The sequence below is a fragment of the Carassius gibelio genome, chromosome B20 (assembly GCF_023724105.1).
Source record: "Carassius gibelio isolate Cgi1373 ecotype wild population from Czech Republic chromosome B20, carGib1.2-hapl.c, whole genome shotgun sequence".
Classification (NCBI taxonomy): domain Eukaryota; kingdom Metazoa; phylum Chordata; class Actinopteri; order Cypriniformes; family Cyprinidae; genus Carassius; species Carassius gibelio.
Window position 1 is genome coordinate 11,396,640 of NC_068415.1, and position 23,168 is coordinate 11,419,807.

A 23,168-nucleotide genomic window follows, 5' to 3' on the forward strand; every position below is an offset into this window, starting at 1 on the left:
TGGGATATAATTGTAATGCATGAACTACTGGTGCCACCCATCTGTAATTCACCGTACAAAAATAAGTTTGCTCAAGGTTTGCTCTTACCAAATTGTTTCGTGGGAACACATTTCTGCACGAGTGTGTAGAGAACATCAAGTGTTTTTTCAGTAAATTTTCTTCCTCAAACAAAGACTCAAGAAAATATGGATACTGTCAGTGCAGGTTTATTTAATTCCACGTTGAAGACGAGCATTACCAAACACGTTTTACTTTTCAGGACAGCTGCCAATAGTACTGTTAACTGCTAAATACTAGCATCACAGGGCATGCAGTTTCTACTGGCTAATTTAGGACTGCAGTCTGACACATGCTTGTCACTGCTTATATACTACTGTAACTATAGCACAAAGAGAGCATGCAGGACAAAGCAATACAACACAAAGCCAGACTGAATGTTCATATTCATACCTTTTAAGGGGTTTACACAAGTGTTAAATGCTTTACCATGACAAGAAACTACAATATTTTCTTTTGGGAGACACTACTGAATGTCCTTCTACAGCTGTGATTCCAAAATGCTTTATAGCCATACATCTGGTGATATTAATATGTAATTAAACTACTAATACTGTATGGAAACACCACATATATGTAAATATAAAATGGTGGATGAGGAGTAGATAGACGGAAGTGAATGAAGCCCACAACATTAAACTACACTTAACATTTAGAAATGTCACAATCACTGTTACGTGTATTTAGGCATGCATCACCACAAAACAATAATTAGCTACGACTGCTCTAGATCCATCTACGTCGCCTACAGGATACTTTCACGCTCTTCACCGAAGGTGACGGTGTCAGAGGACACTTTGAGGATCTCAGGAGGATCTCCAGGATTAAGCCCCCTCTTCAGATGCACCACACGGACGTTCTCATTTTGGGTGTTGGTGGTGCTGGAACCAGGAGTCATGATGACGTCACTTCCAGTGGTGGTGGAGTTGGAGCTATCTGTGGGTTGGCGAATGTTGTTTCCTTGTTGGGCGTTTGTGTTGTTATTGAGGGTGGTGTTGCTGGGTGTACGGTTGAGGTTGTAGCTCTTGGAGGAAGGCCAGCTCTCTTCGGGGCTGCTGGCCAGAAGACTGCACTGGTCTTCGGAGCAGATGGACATGCGGACGATAGCTGGGTCTTGGAGGCCACTCAGACTATTCGGCAGCCCTCGCTTTCGAGCAGAGTTCTCCTCATCCAGCTCAATCAGGTTAGCCCTCTCAGACTGCGACAGGTCGGCCTCTTCATCTTGCAAGGAATGGTTTGGAGAGCTTTCATTGGAGCGAACACCCGAGTCAGAAGAATCCTTCTTATCTGAAAGGTAATCCTTACCTTTTCCCAAAGATCGATCTCCAGCATCTGAGGCTTTAGGTTCGGGTTTCTTTCCATCCTTGAGCAGAGGGGCATTGTCTGACTCTTCAGACTCTTCATCATCACTAGTCAGTTTCTGGTAGCGTAAACCGCCTCCAGGCTTCAGCTTCAGATCAGCACCCTGGAAGAGACTCCCCTTCTCTCCAGATGTCTTGCGTCCCAGAAGGGACTTTGATGACCCATGGTCAACCTTCTCATCCTCTTCTGTTATGGGATCTAAAGTGGGCGTGTCTGCCGAAGCGTAGTCGGTATTATCGGTCCCGGACTTGCTGCTCCCTCTTTTTGAAACGGATTTGCGCCCATCTTGGTCACCTCCATCCTTCTTCTTGTCCTCAGAGCTGGAGTGCATAAGTTGGCCAACAAAAGGTGGGACCGGTTTTTCCATTCCTACCTCAATCTGAGCCATGGAGGCGATGTATTCCTGGTAGGCGTTGCGGTATTCGGCCTGCTGCTTGTCTGTTAGCTTGCAAATTTCATTGGAGGACTCTTGAGAGTTGAGGCTGGACATACTTGGTGTACGGTGAGTAGTGGCCTACAGAAGACAAGAGATGTTGAGATAAATGTCTATTATGGAATGGCTTGGGAAAAAGGGTTCAAGAACCTCAGAAGAAATGCTTACCATCCACGTAGGGTTGGAGTGCCTAGGAGGCTCATCCAAGCCCACGTTACTGAGCTCCTCGAAGCTCAGGCTGAAGTTGTACATTGGTGAGCTGTCCGTGTTACCGACTCCTCCGAGAACGGGTGCACCAGTGTGCCTGCAAGACTCCACATGGCCAACCATGCTGCTGCCCTGCTCGCTAGGAGCCTCCTCATGAAGGATCTGGGTCTCCACATGACGGAGATCAATCACCTGCACAACACTGACTTCATTACACCAGTATTTAGGGCCAGTGTGAGAGACTTTCTGTACTAACTGTACTAGTATAGTTAACTGGACTATCCCTGGAAAACTATTGGGCCAATCTTACATTTCTTGATAATGTACATGCTTTACAACTTTTTTACAATGATTTAGTTAGGAATACTGTTAGTTAAACATATTAAACTGGCTAACACATATTCTTTCCAAGAATATGTGACTAAGTAGCAACAAGTGTGTAAAAACATGACAATCTGCCAGACATGCCATTATTTTATTTTTTTTAGCAAAAGAGTTTATGAAATTTTATTATTTCAAGCTATTATTGAATTGTTTATTTATATATTTCTTTTATAAAACACTTGCTGAAAGAAACTAAATGTTTGTAAACACAACAATTTAAACAAATATATTACACATTAAATTTAATAAATATAATTAATAATTATTAAATTTTAAATTACATATGTATTCATACAATACATAAAATTTGACATTTTAAATTTATAATTTTTGTATGCTGGCATGTCATAGAAATCTGACAACTCGTTATGTTACTGATAGAAAACGACTCACTGTTGTCCTGAAAAGCTGCCAATCTCCAAAATTCATGTTCATCTCTTTCTTCAGCTCATCAATGTTACATTGAGACAGGACCCGGCCATTTATGTTAGCCTGAAAAAAAAAAATATAAAAAAATAATAATAATTCACAAAATCAGAATGTAGTCCAAAACAGTTTGATATTTTCTTCTTGGTGTACAATTTTTTGGTTCATAAATACACACCTTCTTAATGGTGGCTGTATACTGAGAAAGCATGCTCTGGTCGATGCCATCGATAAGTTTGACACGCTCACAGACAACATCTGTGCTCATTGAGCTGAGCAGCATCGATGGAGTGCCTGAGACCACAGAGGCAGAGCCCTGGTACACACAACACACAGAACCATTAGTGCCACTCAATTACATCAGAACAGTGTGTATGAAAGATCTCTGAAGCCTTCAGACTGCTACTACAAGAGATAGACCATGCAGATTTTTAAAAAACAGTCCAAAGGGGATGCAAAAGGTCTTGAATTAAAATTCAAGGAAGAGAGGGATCAAAAAGAGGTACTGGGGAGGAAAGTAAGCAATGCATTTTGAACATATTGCTGTCAGCAGGATTTCAAAGAAGCTAGTGCAAATCTACAGGGATATGATGGGAAGAAAATGTTAGGTATACAAATAGTTGTACTCAGTTAGTGCTGAAGGGTTACATCTACCACCACACTTAACATTAAGTATTATGTAGCTTTCAAATAGCTACGTCTAATTATAACAAAACCAAAAATTGTGACCTACACTAAATGAGCTATAAATACAGACCTCTGTTAAGGGAAAGTCAGAGTGGCACCTGGGTTCTATACTTTTAAAGTTTTCTGACAGAATCCTTTAAAAGTTCAGCATCCAGGCCACGCTGCGTGAGAAGCTGATTATTTCAATGGCTTTTGTGCAAATCGGCATCATTGAAACAACTGCATCATCACAACTGAAAGGTTTTTTTTTTTAAGAACAGAATCTTGAAAGATCCAGGGGAAAGTGAGAATTCTGAGGAAGGAGAAGGACTTAAGTTTTATGTGACCAAGTAAACAATGCTCCATCTTAGCATATCATGTGGGTATGAGTATTAATGCAGTGACCCCTTTTTTTTTTTGTACAGTTAACTGGAATATCTTCAATTTTAACTTTATATTAGGCATCCAAACCAATTTAAGAGCTTGTATTCCTCCTTCCCCACTCGGGAGTAAATTTTTTTCGTCCCACAGTGCATGCCGGGGGTGTGAGTGTTTGGAGTTCTGGAGAGTGTTAGCGTGTGTTTGTGAAGGCATGTGAGGAAGGAAAGCATCAGCAGAGCAGCAGAACTTAAGCCGAGTCTTGAAGGATTCAGTACCTGCTTCTTTTTGAAAGACGGTACCTTACCCTGCTTGAGGAGAGAGAGGAGAGGAGAGAGACAAAGGAGGTGGAAATTGTGAGGGAACTACATTCATGTTGATGAAAGAAAGATGGAGAGAGTTTAAACAGGAAGCAAATGAGTCTTTCTCTACAGCGTGTGGGAACTGGTGGACTGTGAAAGCCTCCGGTGAACATTAAGGCAGCTGGTGCTTGACGTCACTAGTGCAGTGCCTGTTTGAACACTGGCATCTTGCTTCTATTCTCACACAAATGAAGCTTAAAATGTACCAAATGTCAAACACTAGGTATAGGGTACAAAACAGAGATGGAATTTTTTTTTTTTTTTTTTAAATCTATAAAAAAAAAAAAAGAAGTTCTATTTACAAAATGGAACGATAAAGAAAAAAAGCTAAATTAATCCTAAATAAAGCTGTCATTTTTGGGATCTAGCAGTGGGATCAAAAAATCGATTTGTAATTAGTGAAAAACTCACAAATTAAAGGAAAAAACTATTTCTTTGGACATAGTTAACGCATGAATTTGTGTGATATCAATAAAACAGTTGTATACAAAATATTTATGCACAATAATATTATTTTTAGCAAATAATATCATTTAATTAAAAATACTTTTGCAATTCTTTTAAAATAAAGAAAAAACTCAATATACACACGTGCAAAAATTGATTTAAAAATCCTTTAAAAATTATTTTAAAAACAATGTTTTATTGTTGGACACAGTCGAGCCCGTCAAGATTTGGAACAGGCCAAAGTGGGGATTTTAAAGTGGGGATACAGATATTTGAAGAAGATTCAAATATTTAGCCCTTCTGAAACAAGCCTCTCATGCTAATTTACAATAATTGAACAATTATACTAATTCTCACAACATAAACAATGAATAAGTAATAACACTCATAAATATAAAGTCCAAAGCATAAAGTATATCTGGAGCAACACCATGAAAACAGCAAAAAATAAAATGATACTGACATATAAGACAAGAGGGAAGAAGAAACTTTAAATTCATGTTTTTAAAAGGAAACACCTGCAGAGCAAAAATTAAACATTAGCTGTAGAAGAAAAGTATGTCAGCAAGTGAAACCCTAGCAAGAATGTCTAACACTAGCGCTATGCTGTTATCCATAAGCACAAGGTCTGACAGCTTTTGTTCATGACTAGTACTTACAAGTCCACTGCTATGGTCCTTGGGATAGCTGGTTTTAATGAATGGACGTGGAAGAACATGAGCAGGGAAGAAGCTGCCAGCATACTGCCGCGGCAGCTGGTATAGATGTTGGGGGAAATAAGGCTGGGAGACCAAGGTTGGAGGAGAAAAAAAAATGTAGGGAATGAAAATATAACAGAAAATCATAAATAAATACATGCAGGAATGTTCAAGTTCAATACAAGGTAAATCAATAATAAATAAGAAATTTACATTCATTTTTTACGACTTGCCCTTCCATTTTAAGAATCTTATTGTGGCCACATTTTATTTTATTTTTAAAAAGTTTGGTATTCAACATTACGCCAGAAACACCGTCAACAGAGTTTAACTGTATTGAACCTGAAAGATTCCTTTAAATCCAAACATGTGAAATAATGAAATAACACTCCGTCTCTCTCACACACACTCACACATTCTCTCTCTAACAATGCACAAATGCTTAAAAAATAAATGATTAGGAGGGATACAATATGCACAAACATGTAGCCTCATAAACACCTCATTTTGTAACATTATGGGGCTGAACTTAAGAAAACAAACGCAAATTTAAATGACGCTTAAATGAAGAAAAACAAACACTGAAACACGAGCACAGGGAAATGAAAACAAAATTATCTGGGTGGGCATGTGGAAATGTTTAGTACTGAGGCTGGAATACTTTTGAGAGGAGTGTGCTCGTCCAAGGGACTTCCCTCATCTTTTAAATGAGCCGATGTGCCTGGTAGAGCTCCCTGAGGAAAGTTAAGTCTAAAACACAGCGGAGTTATCAATCTACACTTGATACTATTTATCAGTTTTAACTGGATCCATTTCCCCCTCAAATGCCCCCCAAAGAGACATGAAAATAATCTAATGATAGATTGCAACAAGAACACAGTTTCTGATTCATTGTTTAATCTATAAAATGTTGCAGTTCAAGTGATCTTTTGTGCGTGATCTGTGCGGTGACACTCACCCTGTTGTAGAACGGGTGTTGTGGCCCGGCCATGCCACTGAAATAGGCGCTGTGGGGCTGAGGAGACACTCCCGGCGGGATAAACGGGCCGTTGTATGAGGCAGTAGGGGAGCAGGCCGAGGACTGCTGGCTGTAGACTGATATTGGACGGCCCTCCTGCAAAGGCAGCGCGGGATAGGTGACACCACCCATGTTCACTTGCTCCCGGGCAGCACGCACATCTGAGAAAATAGAGATTAAAACTTGGAAAACATGCTTTTCAACAGGGTATGACTAAGTAAATAGAAATATTGCATAGGTTCTATTAGTTTTCTATTCTATAAGTTCACTTTATCAAAATTTGGAATACATACACACACACACACACATATACACATACATACATACATACATACATACATACATACATATATATATATATATATATATATATACAAAGATTATTACAAAATTAATAAATAAAATAAAACAAACTCCATAAATACAGTTAAGCCCTAAAATTCAAGATATTGAGAGAGAAGTTGACTCATATTTATATAATACGATATCACATGAGCAGTAAGAGGAATATCACACGAGTGCTGTTCGTCCCGAATATCATAAGTTTAAACGTGATTTTATAACAACAGTTCAGTAAATAAGACGTTGATATTGTGTCACATTTTAAACACAATATTATGTGTTTTTGCTCAAATTTGCAGAAAGCCACAGCTTCTCAGAGTCCGAGCAACTAAGCTGTGATTTAGCTTCTGAATGAATCCAGATTTTGAACAAACCGTGTGAGCCAATGATTCAAAGGCCCACTCATAAAGAGAGCCATTTACCGTATTTTCCGGACTATAAGTCGGAAATCAGTCCAAAAATACGTCATGATGAGGAAAAAACATATATAAGTCACACTGGACTATAAGTCATATTTATTTAGAACCAAGATAAAACATTACCGTCTACAACCTACAGCCTACACTGAGCAGCATAGAGCGCCCTCTCGCGGCTGTAGACGGTAATGTTTTCTCTTGGTTCTAAATAAATGTGACTTATAGTCCAGTGCGGCTTATATATGTTTTTTTCCTCATCATGACGTATTTTTGGACTGATGCGACTTATACTCAGGTGCGACTTATTGTCCGAAAAATACGGTACCTCATTCCTGAATGAATCAGCTGTTTGAACGAATCAAATTAAATCAACGAATGACTCATAAAGACATTTACCGCCACCTGCTGGCAGATTTAGTTTTTAGCGTATAATTTTATAAAAATAAATAGTAATAATAATCAAATCAAAAAAATTAAAATTCTGTTGTCATTTACTCATTTTTCTATTTTGTGGAACATATTTTGAATACGGAGATGTTCCTCAAATGATCTTCTTTTATGTTCCATAGTTTATGTTAAGCTGTTGTAGCCTAAATATTTATGTGTAATAAATTTTGTTGAAACAAACAAAATATTTATTTCTAAAGATACAATTTGCGATGTCTACTTGAGACTTTTTCATTCAACACAAATAGCTTTAAATAATCTTTAGCGGGTATCTATTTGCGATTAATTCGATTAATTAATCGACAGATCATTTAATTAATTAGAATACGATTTTTCATCAACTGACAGCCCTTGTTTAAATGTGATTTGTTTTTTAAAAAAAGAGACATTTACCTGCAATAATCTCTCTGAGTTTGGGATCTAAATTAACAGTGCAGGGGAGAAATGTGCGGATGTCTCGAACCGCAAGCACTGGAGCTCGGGAAGAAAGGAAAACCTCAAAGCTACGGACATCACCATCTATCTCCAGCAAAGGCTCCACATCTTTAGTGGTGGGAATGTTCTTGGAGATCCTGTCAGGCAGTACATGAAAGATACAAGTTGAGAAACATGAGACAATCCTAATATTTGAAGGTTTGTAAAAGTTACTTTTGCATGTGTGGAGCGTCCATCACGTTTCTACTAAAACAATGCAGGTCTTGTGAGAATGACTGGTTTTAACATACCCTGGCATAAATTACATCGAGCCTTGCCAGATAAAACAAAGTCATGATGGCTTTACTGAAAATGAAAATGATGCTGATATAACTCAGCATTAGCAGCACAAAATCTTCATTTCATTTTGTGTTTCTGGGGCTCGGGCTGCTTTAAGAGAGGAAGGAGTGTGCAGACAGCCAGTATCAACACAATACAGCAATATTACTGATGTTCTGGACGCCAAACCTCTTCATAAAATCACAAACTTCATATGTTTCCACTTAAACAGACCTAAGGGTTTTCAGAAATGCTCTATAAACTCCTCAAAATGTCAGAATACACCCATGCAGCGAATGCATTCATTTCTCTCTTTATACTTGTGTACACCGAAAACTACAGTGATGGTATGTCACATGTGAAAAGAAATACACAACATGAGTGCAGTCAGTATATTCTATAATCATTTCATATCTGATGACATATCTATGCAGTGACACAAGTCTTACATGAATAGCATCATCTGACTAATCACCGTAGGGAAGCCTATCTAATGATCTGGACCTGCTTTCTTTGGCTTCATCTGACATTTTCTGGCCTCCCATTATTCGTTTCCAGGAAGCTTCCCAAAGGAGACATTTTTCTCTAGGACCCTAAATGGGCTAACTAACAAACTACATGCAAAAAAATAAATAAAAGAAATCATACATGACAAATACATTACATAAGATTAAGAAAAAAAACTATTTTACACAGATTAGCTATGATCTGAATTGTTGATCTCAAGTTTAAAACAACAGTGTGTATCTGGCAATCTGACAAGCTACAAAACTACTGTGATAAAGCATGTGGTGAAATTGAAACATCAGGAATTGTGTTAGTTCAAATGCATTTTTCTAGAGATCTACATTATTACATCATAATTACATTATAAAACATAAATAGCATCATGTGGTTTCTTTAAAAGCCCCCACCTTTCATAGATGGTTTTCAGAGTTGTCTGATCTGGGATGCCATCGGTCTCTTCTAGGTACAGTATGAGCCAGGATGTGCGATATGGCCACTGCTCAGTCAAGTTGATCCAAGATGCAAGCCGGTCCCAGTTAAAACTTATCTGATTGGCCCTCAGCAAACGGCCTTAACAAGAGAAGCATATTTCATAAGTACTGAATGTTCAGACTTTATTATTTTATTTCTGTAAGTACGTATTGCATTATAGTGACTACATACACTACTAAAAAAAATTGGGGTTATCAATAAATTTTTTTTTTTTTTTTTTTTTTTAAGAAGTCTCACTGAGGCTGCATTTATTTGATCAAAATCACAGAAAAAAAAAACAAGGAGAAAAAAAAAAAAAAAACCTGTGTTCTTTCTGATTATGTTTTAAAATATAATTTATTCCTGTGATGGCAAAGCTGAATTTCCAGCAGCCATTACTCCAGGCTTCAGCATCACATGATCCTTCAAAAATCATACTAATATGGTAATCTGGTAAAGTTCTTTTTATTATTATCAATCTTACAGCAAGTAACAGTGAGTAAAGCAATGGTATTGTGTGTGAATAGAGTATTAGCAATGCAAGCAGGTTTCGCGGCTACTTAAAAAAAATGTAAATGTCTGTACTGCCATTTGATCGATTTAATATGCCCATGCTGAATAAATAGTACGGTATTTTCATACAATATTATATCACTGAAACACTGCTATAATTCAGATTTTTGCAACATGTCTTACTTTCATAAGGTGACATATTTCTGAGTACAAAAATTGGGTCAATTAAGAAAACATCATGTTTCATTTTGATTACAAAATGTGGCTATTATTACCTAGACTAAACCCCTTTGCCTATTAATAAACATTAGATAATAGCTCAAGTCATGTCACTGGAAAAGGAAAGTTGTTTTAGAGTAAGAGCAAGTCACTGCATTTTGATTAAAGATAACACAGAGGTTTGTTTTCTTTGAAAAAACATCCACTGATAAATCATTTAAGGAACATGTGGATCTTAAAGATCGAATGCTGACCTGTGACTGATACAATGTTCAGCAGTCTCCTCATAGTCTGAGGGCTGATGTCACTGAACCAGTCCTCAGTAACAAGCAGTTTTGTGAGGTCAAAGGACATCTGACGCGTGACTGACCTCTGCATCTGTCGACGGCGATAAGTATCCTGAGGAGAGATCAGCCAGATTGAAAACATGATTATTCTAAATCAATAGCATTAAGGAATACAGGGAAGGAAAATGTCAAGGGAGAAATTTGGAAACATTTTGTGATAAGAGCATATCATGTGGTAAAACATTACTGTCATTGGATTAGTCAGACAAACTGCACAAACACAAGCCATGGGACTCGCCAGACAGGACAAACAATTCCATTCATCTTTGGAGTTCAAATCATGATGCTATTGCAAACATCATATATCTATTAATCCTTTTCATAATCGCTAATCATTCAAATTTAATTATCCTTCTGACATGAAGCAGTATATTTATCAGCTTACCCTGCGGTTAAGAGTCGTCTTACTGCCAAACTTGGTCTGGTCACCCAGGCTGTTCTGGGACAACTTTCTGTCCAACTCCTCATGCCAACCAACTGCATTAAAAAAAAGAAAGATTTTAAGAAATTTGCTTTGCGAGCATTTTTGTCATGCAGCATTTGATTTACAACAAAGATTCAAAAGCTAATACGAAATGTTGTTCAGAGTAGGGTTAGAGCAATGTGGTTTGGACACTATGTTGGCATAAAACACAAGATATGTTTTGTCACCTACCATACTAATATTCGGAGTCAGTAATTTTTTATTATTATTTAGAAAAAATGCATTAAATGGATCAGAAGCGAAAGTGAAGACATTTATGATGTAAAAAAAATTCCATACTAAATAAATGCAGTTCTTTTTAACTTTACAGTAATCAAAGAATTATAAAGAAAAAAAAAAAAACCTGTATCATGGTTTTCATAAATAATAAGCAGTACAACTGTGTTCCACTGGGATAATAATAATAAAAAATTGAGCACCAAATCAGTATACTGGAATGATTTTTAAAGAAAGTTTTTTTTTTTTTTTTTTTTTTACTTTAGGAGTGGCTACTGAAAATTCAGCTTTGGCATCACAGGAATCGGTTATTTTAAAATATTAAACAGTTCTTCTGTTGTAATAATATTCAACAGTATTACTGTTTACTATATTTTTGATCAAATAAATGCAGTCTTGGTAAGCAAAAGAGACTTCTTTCAAAAACATTAAAAATTCTTATTTATCCCAAGCATTTGAATGGTGGTACATATCTGAACACAAGGAAAACTACTTCCCAACAGTCATTTTAAAAAGCAAGACATTGTCATCCCACGTTGATACAAACCCTCAGAGTTCCCAGTGTCTCCGTTAGCAGGAGCGGGTGCAGACATCTTCTTTGCACAGCTGAGGCCACGGCTGTTGAGGAAGACAGGAAGGTGGACGATGTTGCGCATATAGTCATGGCCATTGATGTTGGAGTCACGCAGCACGCTGTTTAGATTCTGGTTTATAGCTTTGATGATGATGTGAGGATCACTGGCGAAGACTGAGATGAAAGGACCCTTGGAAAACAGCACTCTCACCTAATGTAATAAGAAATACAATTTGGACATTATTGATAAAGGCCTCAAAAGCAGTGATTTAAACAACAAATAAAAAATTGTGACATTTAAAGGATTTTATTAAGCCAACACTCACTCCAAATTCAATAGATCCTCTGTCAGTACAATACAAGTCAGTATCCAAGTATTTCTTTAAATGTATGATAAAATTATTATATTTAGGATAGGACAAATGACTATTTCAGGATCTTGATACAATTGAATAAATGGATTAGAGATGCTGTTGGTTATCACTAAAACAACGGTTCTGTTCAGTCTTTCTTAGACTAGCTGAAAAGCCAAGTCTTTTCAAATGATTTAATCAGCTTGAAGACATCACTGCACATGACATTGCAAATTTAAAGGGATAGTTCACCTACAGTGGCTGGTCTGAAAAAAAAAAAAGAAAAAACACTATGCAATCAGTAGGCACTTTCAGGAGGAAGATTTACACAGTTACTAGAACTATTGATGGAAGTTGCCGCTTTTTGGCATGTTCGCACCGCAGGAACTAGGAACGTATTTAGTTATAGGAACTCCATTTGGGGGAACTAAATTAGCTCCTACTTCAGTGTAGAGTCTAACATAGTTCTATAGGAACTACATACGTGTACGCTGATTGGCCAGACACATATGGAACACCGGTTACCCAGCATTTTTAAAAAGCTGTTTAAAAAAAATGTACTCCACAAACATGGAAACAGTGACAATAATAGCATTTAGCTATTTGTGATATGCAGCTTTGTGTTTTTTTTTCAGCCTTGATGATAACACTGCAAGTTGTCATAGGAGAATTAGCCAGTATTTTGTGCTTTTAATCGCTTAAATTGTGCGTTTACATTCCATCTCCGTTATCACGAAAAACACACGACACGCATCAAAAACTGCTCTGATCTCAGCATCCTCCATTCACCAGTTGTTCATGTTTGCAAATGCCACAAATAAAGATGTCCCTGTCGGTGCCAGTATGAATGCTCCAGGAAAACGGCCCAAGGGAGAAACTGGTTCTCTAGGAACTACCCTGCTGGCAAGTTCCTACAACTACAAGGTGCAAAAGCACCCCAGTGGGGACCAACTGAAGGTGAACTATCCCTTTAAGGTTTTAAGAAATTTCATGGCTGAAGAAAATTCAAAAGGGAGACTTGTGCAGAAATAGGCGGATGATATTTTCAGGCATGATATTTTAGACATAGGCTTCTGTGCACCAGTGTTATTTCAGTATTATTTATTACTATTACAGAAGCTACTAATGTTTTGAATTACCTATTTTGTTTGTATATTTTCAGTTGATATTATAATTGTAGTAATTTAATGTACCTTTTTTATTTTTAATAATTTCTATTCAACCTTCATTTGTTTTTTATTTAAATAATTTATTTATCATCTTAATAAATTTAGTAGTTCAAAAGATAATTTCCCAGAAATGTTGTTGTCAACTAACAGTTTTTTTTTCTTTAAGTAATTTTTTTTCTATCTAATAGTGATATTTTATTTTATTGGAGTTTTATTTAAATTAATTACAATTATATTTAGTTGTTTTAGTTAGCATTAAAAACATTGGTGTGCTCACAACTGCTGGTGCTCACCGTGTCAAGCATCTGTAGCACTTTATCCTGTTCACAGGAGTCCAGACCATCAATGATGACAGCTAGACGCGTCTGGTTCTGGGTGAAGCCATCTATAGATTTGGCCATCTTAGCCATAAGCTCCACTTCATTCTTCAAGACCTGTGATAAAAAGTTGACCATCTGTGACTCTCTGTGACTTGTGTGTGACTATTTGTAGAATTTACTCAACGAACCTTCATAAAGCCCTCACTCTTCAGCTTGTGCATCTTGTTGGCTGCACTGTGCAGCCTCTTCCTCTGGGAGTTCAGCACCGAGTCTGTCACCTGCCACCAGGTGCGACAGTTAAGTAACAGCGCCAAACCAACAACACTCGCAATGGAAACCAGCACTGCGTTCACTGTCTGGTTTTGCCCATCCACCTTGAACACCGCCAACAGGGCCATTCCCATGAGCAGGCAGCCCAGGATGAAGAGGAAGATAACAAAGGATGGGATGCAACATGTTTTCTTCCACTTATTTTTACCTGAGGATAGACACGGTCACAACAATAAATGCAATGAGCAAATATAGGCTATGTCTACTGACATAGTCCCTGAAGAATCAAGAATGGTTGAGTGGTCTTTACCTTGAGTGTCCTCAGTTTTGAAGACTCTGAAAAGTCTGGTGGCCAAAAAGCCAAACTCCCTTTCACAAGCATCCGAGAGAGTAGCGATCATTTCAGCCATGGACGTCTCCCCACCCACACTGGATAGCCTGTTATAGTCTGTGAACAGAAACCTGAGAACAAAAAATTATCTCAGTTTTTGCTTAGCAAAGAATGATATTCAAACCAGGGCTAAATTATTAATTTTTTGCTCTCTTCTGCTAAAATATTAAAAACTAGCCACTATGAAAACAAACTGAAAATCAATATACATCAAAAACATAAACGTATGTAAACGTACACACATTAATAGTACAATACCATTCAAAAGTAGATTTTTTTTTAATGTTTTTGTTTGGCTGCATTTATTTGATCAGAAATACAGTAAAAACGGTAACAATGAAATATTATTACAGTTTGGAAGTACTGTTTTTTATTACAATAGATTTAAAAAATGCTCTTTATTCCTGTGATGGCAAAGCTGAATTTTCAGCCACCATTACTCAAGATGCCAATGTCACTTGATCCTTCAGAAATCATTCTAATATGCTGATTTGGTGCTCAAGAAATATTTCTTTATTACTCTATATTCTCCATTATTATCAATATCAATGACGAAAATCTTTGTGCTGCTTTATTTTTTTGTGGAAATTGTGATACACTTTTGTCAGGATTCTTTGATGCCAAAAAGTTCAAAAGGACAGCATTTATTTGAAATTAAAATATTTTGTAACATTATGAATGTCTTTGAACTTAATTATTTCTTGCTATATCTAATATATACTTATTAAGTAATAACAATAATAACAGTAATAGTTGCTTTAATATATTTGTATTTTTATATTAACAAATAATAACACCAATATTTAAACTGTAGAACTATACATCATAGAGTTTCAAGTCTAACATTAGAGCTGGAAAAACCTTACAGACAGCGCTGATACTACTGCACTATGCTGCCCTTCACACTTCAGTGGCTTTATGTTGCTTTGACTATTGGCTACTAAGTCAACACCACATCAACGGCCTGGTGCTTTTGAGAACAAAACGACAAATGAGAAAATGACAAGGCCACATCTTTCATTGAGGACAGGACCTTATCTTACTGGCTTAATGGTTTACGTAGAGGATAGGTAATTACCTGACAGGCAGTGCACGGGTGGTCTGTTCAGGCAGCTCTGGTGGGTTGACGAACATGAGTTTGAGCAGAAGCTCCAGGTATCCGATGTGTCGAGCCAGACGGGTGCTAATGACCCACGCCCAGTTCCAGCTCTCACCCTCACGCCTGCTCCCAAAGTACACAACCACTGTAGTGTAGAGATGGAGAGTTGCTCACATACATTCACTATACTTTCAAGAGATTTAGATTGAGTTTGGCTTGATCACTCCTAACTCAATTATGACCAAAAACTATGGATTTTTATCATGAATACAGTACTTAGTCTGGGACAATAAATAACTGGTCTGTTTTTCTTACCAAAGAATACATAAAGCAGTGCCAGAATGCTGAGAGAGATGGCAATAGCCAGCTTGGGATCCACGGTGAAGCCGAGCACTAGCGCGACAGAGCCGCACAGCAGGAGCGATAATAACACAACCAGCCAGGAAAACTGGAACAAAGGCTCCACCTGCTGACCTGCAAATGTCTTCATCTCATCTGAGAAAGAAATATGAAGATTCATCTACCAATAAATATACACCAGATGCAGCGAATTGAGCTCGATTAAACATTTCAAGCTCAGAAATAGCTAAAAAGCTAGGTAGGTACGTGCTGTACATGAGTAAACTGTGCTTTAAAATATCCTTTTCAGGTCACTTTCCTAGTTTAGGCAGAGCGACTCCAGATAATGCTCACCCTCTAGTTTCTTGAGCAGGAAGGACTTGCCGCTGCCCCACTGGGCATACAGACCCACACAGATGGGCGGCTGCATGGTGGGCTCACTCAGGATGTCTGCCAAAGCACTGCTGTACAGGTCATAGCCCAGCATGTCCCCATCTGACTCTGTGGGGGACAGATGTCCTAAAGGGGACAACATAAAGACGGGCAAAAATACACAGGTCATTCATAACCTACAGAAAATATATAATTTAGTGCAGAAATGCAACTACAACAATATAAAACTATTAAGAGCACGACAAAGTTCACAATGAAGAAACAACCTAATCCTAACCTAAAGAAACAATCTAATCTGATCTGTGAACAAATGACTCTTACGAGCAAGTTTTTTTTAGTGAAGAAAAACAAAAAGAAAATGTGAACAGTGCAATTTGATTCCTGAAATGAACAACTCAAAAGAGTCGGTTCTTTTAATAAACAATCCCAAAAGATGAGTTACTGATTTGAAACCATCTGAAACACTGTCCTGTATAATTTACAGCATTTGCAGAGATAAAACTATTTTCAGATGTAAGAATCGAAATCAGAACTGAATCAAGAGCTTGTGAATCAGAACCTAATTAAATCAGGAAACCTTTATCAATATCCAGCCCTAATGCCGAGTGTTACTCAATAGTTAAACTCAAGATGGAGATCTAGTCTCAGACTTACGGGCTCCAAAAATCTGGGTAAGAATGCTTTTCTGGTGGCTGCAATCTATGTTATAGGGGGTTTCTCCAGCTTTGTTGGGCCGGTACAGCAGGCGGCCATCTTTAGGGTTACGGAGAAGGAGCTCAGCCAGCCTGCGGCTCCGTCCACGAATGGCGATATGAAGTGGAGTGTCCCCTCTCTGTAGCCAAAGAGAGCAGATTTTTGAAGTGCGGTATAGTCTCATCATGTGAATGTGAATAATGCGCATGAAACTGTGGCTGGAGTTTTACCTTGTCGACTGCAGACACTTTGGCTCCTTTGTCCAGCAGCAGCTCCACTATTTCTATGTTCCTCATCTTGGTGGCTTTGATTAGTGGAGTCTCAGAATCCTACATATACGGAAAAATACAGACTCAAGACTCAAGGCTCAAAACAGTGAAACAATCTCTTTGACGCAAGTCTTGCTGTTCTTTACCTTAGTGGTGGTCTCGGTGTCAGGATTGCACTGCAGTATGTCTCGAACCATGGTTGCATTGCCTTTCTCTACAGCCCAGTAGAGAGCAGTCTTACTTTCCTGCAACAAACACATTTCCCATAACTCTTATACACTTACATTTTAAAGCTTCTCTCAGTATTGACCCTAAAACACAACAAACGTGAACTTAATTTTTAACTACTGAAATCAATGTTAGGTAGGTAAAATAAACCCAGTGTATGAGTTGACGTTCTTGATTTGTGCTTATATGTGAAAGTGCAATATTTCTGATGAAATGTAAAAACAAGACTGATTAATTACTATATTTTATAAATAATAACGTGATTATCAGTTTAACCATTATTAAGAAACCTTATTTTAAAGTATCTTCACATATCTGATATAACAGGCATGTTACCTGGCCTCTAATGTCGATGTCTGCATACTTATGCAGTAGCGCCCTCACAATCTCAACATGCCCACCTCTCACAGCCCCAATCAGCACAGTGTCTCCACTCTACAGGTTAAAAACACAATAAATACATAATATCACCGGTCATTTTTATTCAGTGTTTCAGTTTTATGATTTCTGTTTGTTTACAGGATTGTTGCGAGGTTCAACCCACCCTGTCAGGGATGTTGACATATGTTCCGGCATCAAGCAGGTCCTGCACAATCTCAGTGTAGCCCTCTTTAGCTGCGATCATCAGAGCTGTGTTTCCGTCCTTATCGGTCATGTTTACATTTGGGTTCCTCTTCAGAAGCTCTTTAACCACCTCTGTATATCCCCCCTTCACTGCCACGATCAATGCTGTCATGGAATTCTGAGTGGTTGAGATGAATGAAATAAGACCGACAGGCCCTCAGGATTCATATCTAATGCTTCTAAATCAGTGGTTCTCAAACATGGCCCACTAGGAGGGACCAACATTCAAAGGGACAACAAGATGACTTAAAACTATTTAAAATCAATGTTAAAACAACTAAAAATCAAAAAGTATGTCTTACTTTGGATAAAAGCATCTGCTAAATGACTAAATGTAAATGTACACATAAAGCTTATTAGAATTATAATGAACAAAAAAATGGTAGGTAAAATAAGTTTCAGCGTACACCTTTTTCAGCTAATATGTAAATTATACTTGAATCTATTATGGGAATTTGTGTTTGAGTACCGAAATACGTCTTGAGGAAAATTTCAAAAGTGAGACTGCTAGATCTGTAAAAGTCACATGAATTAATCAAATCTTAGGTACAACTCCATTAGTATTTTTTTTTTAAATAATATATATTTTTCTAGTTATGCCAAGCTCTATAATACTTTATTGTGAAGGAATCATGGGTAAAAAATACTGATAAATCCTTATCCAGTAAATAACCATCTGGGAAATTGTTGAAGAAATTGGGGGTCTTGAGAACCACTATGCTATATAATGAGCACATACCGCCCCCTCCTGGTCAACATCGGCTCCGTTCTCCAACAGGTGCATCACGCAGTCGTAGTGACCTTTTCTAGCAGCCCAGATCAGGGGGGTGGTGCCGTACTACAAGTATAAAAAGACACAGTTTAAAGTTCAACAAGTCTTTACCTTTAATATATCTCACAGTAAAATCATGAAAGGAATATTTCTTTCTCATTACAAAATAAGATCAACCAACAGCAACTGTGGCATGCTGTTGATTACCAGACAACATAATGCTGATTTTGTTTTGTAGAAACAGAACAAAAAAATAAATAAATAAATAAATCGCTCACAATAGAAATGCAACGATAGCTCATTAAATGATTGGCCCTTTAAGAACATTATTATTAATTTATTATTCATAATTATTTAATCCCAATGAGGAGGGATTGTTTTAAACTCACCTTATCAGAGCAGTTGACTTTAGCTCCATGCTCCAGCAAGAGTTTGACAATCTCTGCATGGCCTCTACCGGCAGCCCAGATAATGGGGTAGACGCTGTATTGCTGTGCATGACATGTGAAATGCATAACAAATTTTAGTCACTGATTGCATTTATTAAACTGGCCTTATTTGGATTCATTATCGATTTCATATGATTTGTATGTGCTTATACCATATGCAAGCTTTACCTGTCCAGTGGTGTTTGGGTTTGCCCCAGCCTCTAGCAGGACCGTGGCCACCTCAACTCTACCTTTATATGAAGCCCAGGTAAGGGCAGTCCAACCCCCCTGCATGACACAAAGCCACCTCGCTAAGTTTTGATAATTACATAAGCATGTGTTTATTTTCCAAATGTGATTATTGTTCAAGGTAAAGGACACATATTGCGATTTTCTTACCATGTCTCTGTGCTCAATGTAAGCACTGTTTTCCAGCAGCTCTTTCACCACCTCCACGTGCCCCTCCTTAGCTGCAGAGATCAGAGCGGACCAGCAGTCCTATCAGGGAAAAGCACAAAGACGTGTCGCTATGGAAACCACTGAACCACTGGCTAATGTCACCATGGGAACAGTGATGGAGCGTGCAGGAGCAGTACTAGAAAGAAAAGCCCTACAGCACAATTATAATGGACAACACACCTTATCCAGCTTTTCAATATATAATATGCAAAAATACTGCACAGCAATACAGAAGAGGTTTTACTGCGATTCAAATTTTTGATGAGTAAAAAATTTAATTTTGAATAATAATTTATAACAATAATTTTAGAGGAGGAAATAAATTCTCTATGTACGTGTGTCTGTATTTTCTTATAACAACATTGTAATAAGCTGCTGATAATAGCCATCCAAAAATATCAAGCATCATTGAGAATGTCTGCTCCACTTTTGGATGGTAAATGTCTTGTGAATACCTGCAGTGATTAAACAGAAACAAGAGCGGCTACCTGCCAGCTCTTTTTGTAAATCTGAAGTAGGTATTTTCTCACCACGTCATCCAAGTTGACATCTGCTCCTCTTCTGATGAGCTCTTGAACAATCTCAAGACTGCCCTGCTCTGAGGCCAACATCAGAGGAGTCTGTCCATTCTGCCAAACACACAACGAGAAGGAGAGAGGGTTGATATTTCCAGATTTTATCTGATCATCTTAAATTGCTTTTGCCTTTTTTTTTTTTTTTTTTACATGCAACTTACATCGCTTCGACCATCCACCTCTTTGAACTTGTCAAGGTGGGATTTGACAGCAGCCAGATTATCTTCTTCCACATAGCTGAAGAGGTTCTGGATGGCCAGGGTGGTCATCTTGATGGAGGTTGTGGTGTCCATGATTGCCTCTCACTGGGACACCCTGAGGAGAGATATATGTAGTCATTTTAAAAACCTAGATTAAGAACAGAGATGGTCTAAGCAAGCTAATCTCAATACTGCAGTAGGCTGTAGGAGGATAAAAATGTGAAATGTGCTACTGAAATGAAATTCTTTGAGATTAGAGATGTTAAATTGCTGAGTTAGCCTGACGCAGTGACAGGTGATATCAGAGGTGATATTTGCTTCAGTGCAGGACAAGAATAGCAATGGACTTTAAATGTCAAGAGAAAGGAGGCTGGCACAGATAAGCATAACACAGAGATAACTGTTCATTTTCTCCAAACACCTCCACAGACACACTCTAACAGGTTTCCCTACAGTTAGTTACAGCAAATATTCAGCTGAAATATCTATCAAAAAGATGATTTCGATTTTCCCCCATCAATACATTTTATTTATCAATTTCTATTGCCATACCAGCATCTATAGCTATTTTCAAGGAAAATCTATTTATTAAAAAAACAGGCTACAACATACAATAGTAATAAAAAAACAACAATCAATATAAAATATTTTTCATTTGAATATTTGTCATTTATCATTTAACACTTCATAAAAAAAAATTTGTAAATAGAACAATAGATATATTTAGACAGGATGAACAATAGAATGCTCGATAGATAGGATGATGAATGTTTCTTTTTTATATTTTACAGCATTTTTTGCTTATTTAATCATTTAACCTTTACCACAGACTAAAATAATGTCTGTAGATAATGTCCAATACAGACAATACATTCAGACAGAATGGAAAAAAACAGACAGGCACTCAACATACAACTGGACAACAACAAAGAGAATATGGCAGCTCACTCAGGAATCCAAGCAGCTCTTTATGCTCTATCTGTGAAACATGACACTGAAGTTATTCTTATAAACCACTATGTGACACCATATATCCAGCACACTCCGTGTCACACTGTCCTCTGCTTTTGTGTGAATGCCTTTAGATTGCTGGCTGTGACTGATGTCTGTCTGCTCTGGAATGGCATCATGGATTATTTATGGCGACCAAGAGCGGTTCACGCCTAGAGTCTACAGCAAGATGCTGAGATGACTGACAGCCCTACCATTATAATACTGAGAAGTGCTCTATATTATGTGGATATAATTTCTAAAGGCTGGTGAGAAGCACCACTCTTTATTAAATAAAACAATAAAAAATAACTAAGCATTATATATTATGTTTTGCTATATTTTTCCATTAAAAATAAGACAATGTAACAAAACAATAAATATAGTAATGTTAATTGTTGTTGTGTTTGATAGACAGATAGATAACGTAGATAGATAGATAGATAGATAGATAGATAGATAGATAGATAGATAGATAGATAGATAGATAGAAATAACTATAATGTCAAATAAATTGAACATGCGTGACCACAGCACATTATCTTCCCGGTAAAAAAGTGCTTGTTAATCCTGATATATTTCACTGTCTAAACATTATTGTAATTTGATATTCAAGAATGTATTTCTGGAAATAAACAGGGCGTCAACATGTCTCACTATGAGAGACCAGCCAATTAATCGCCATCAAAACAACACTGAACAGATTAACCGTATCTTAGTACATTTACATAACAAACTACATCTTATTCGCTGTGAATACTCGATTCTGTTGAATTTTACAGCTTGATGCTCGTTACTGTCCTTTAGGGGGCTATGAGCTGTCAATCAAACGCGGCATCAACCGACAAACGCGATTTAAACCCTACATCTGCCTTCTGTTTCGAGACGTACCTCACAGAAAAGAAACGTTGTAATGCTCTGATGTCTGAAGGTCCGTTTAGAGAGGCGAATTTCTCTCTAGTTCGTCGGTCTACGGCGCTTCTTTCTTCCTATTCACCATCTTCTTCAGCCATTTTGACGAAGCTTGGCGCAGTGCTTCTGTAAGCTTCTTCCTGGCGAGTCCCTGACAACACACGGCGTGACGTCACGCCTCACTCAGCTCAGCACGTGAATACGTGATAGCTGACACTCAGTATATATGGAAAGTGATACTATATTACACAGCAATTGTAGTCATTTTTATTTTAGATATTTCATCTTGTATATTTCCTCCTGTAGTTACCTTTCCTAGGGTAACAAAACAGTCTTCGGATGTTTCTTCAAGCATGTCTTGTATGGAAACTTCGCCCTGTGGCCTTTTTGAAAATAAAATAAAATAAACAGGTTACTTGTCACACTTTCACTTGTTACACACTTGATCCAATCGCATGTTACTTCAACAAGATCTTAAATTATGTGTAGTGTCTGAAATCATTCTTCAATGGATGTATCGCTATGTACCATAAATAAATTAGCTTGTTTTGTAATAATTTGACCAAAAATAATAAAATAGATCATTTTGTTTCACATTATGACAAAATTAAAGGTTGGAGTGCGATATTTAACATCTCGTTACATATCAAGCGCTTCCCTCATCTCTCCAAAGTAAAAACATTATATTATAATAGAATCTAAAAAATAACTATCTAAATGCAATTCTGGTTCTGTAATGTTTAATTACATTTAGGAAAGAAAGAAAGAAAGAAAGGAAGGAAGGCTGTTTGGACATATATGTGCCTGTAGTGGAAGTAAAATGCCTATAATATGTTAGCACGATCAAGTAACTTTTTGTTATGTGTAGTAGCACAAAGTGCACAGTTTATGTCTGTAGAGCAAAGAGCAGATGTTCATCCAGGATGAGGCATTTGAGAAAACGGAAGGCTAAATTA

General features: G+C 37.4%; 1 protein-coding gene across 4 annotated transcripts; it reads right to left on the reverse strand.

The window, feature by feature from the left end:
- Positions 1-191: 191 nt before the first annotated feature.
- kidins220b (kinase D-interacting substrate 220b) lies at positions 192-22,404 on the reverse strand. Of its 4 annotated transcripts, none has more exons than XM_052585950.1 (30): positions 22,192-22,373; positions 20,272-20,425; positions 20,066-20,164; positions 19,476-19,574; positions 19,266-19,364; positions 19,038-19,139; positions 18,616-18,714; positions 17,797-17,994; positions 17,589-17,687; positions 17,171-17,269; positions 16,986-17,084; positions 16,717-16,894; positions 16,024-16,188; positions 15,646-15,825; positions 15,310-15,475; positions 14,151-14,302; positions 13,759-14,048; positions 13,544-13,684; positions 11,702-11,939; positions 10,840-10,931; positions 10,362-10,506; positions 9,312-9,474; positions 8,038-8,216; positions 6,380-6,600; positions 5,383-5,505; positions 4,193-4,222; positions 3,049-3,186; positions 2,838-2,936; positions 2,022-2,252; positions 192-1,934 (listed from the first exon to the last, which is right to left on the reverse strand). In XM_052585950.1, the coding sequence occupies exons 2-30, from the start codon at positions 20,401-20,403 to the stop codon at positions 804-806; spliced, it is 5,187 nt and encodes a 1,728-aa protein (XP_052441910.1). In that variant the 5' UTR covers positions 20,404-20,425; positions 22,192-22,373; the 3' UTR covers positions 192-803. The 4 variants fall into 4 exon arrangements, with proteins under 4 accessions (XP_052441910.1, XP_052441909.1, XP_052441911.1 ...); XM_052585949.1 differs by having other exon boundaries at positions 4,193-4,225; XM_052585951.1 differs by lacking the exon at positions 4,193-4,222 and having other exon boundaries at positions 22,192-22,404.
- Between the last annotated feature and the right edge of the window lie 764 nt (positions 22,405-23,168).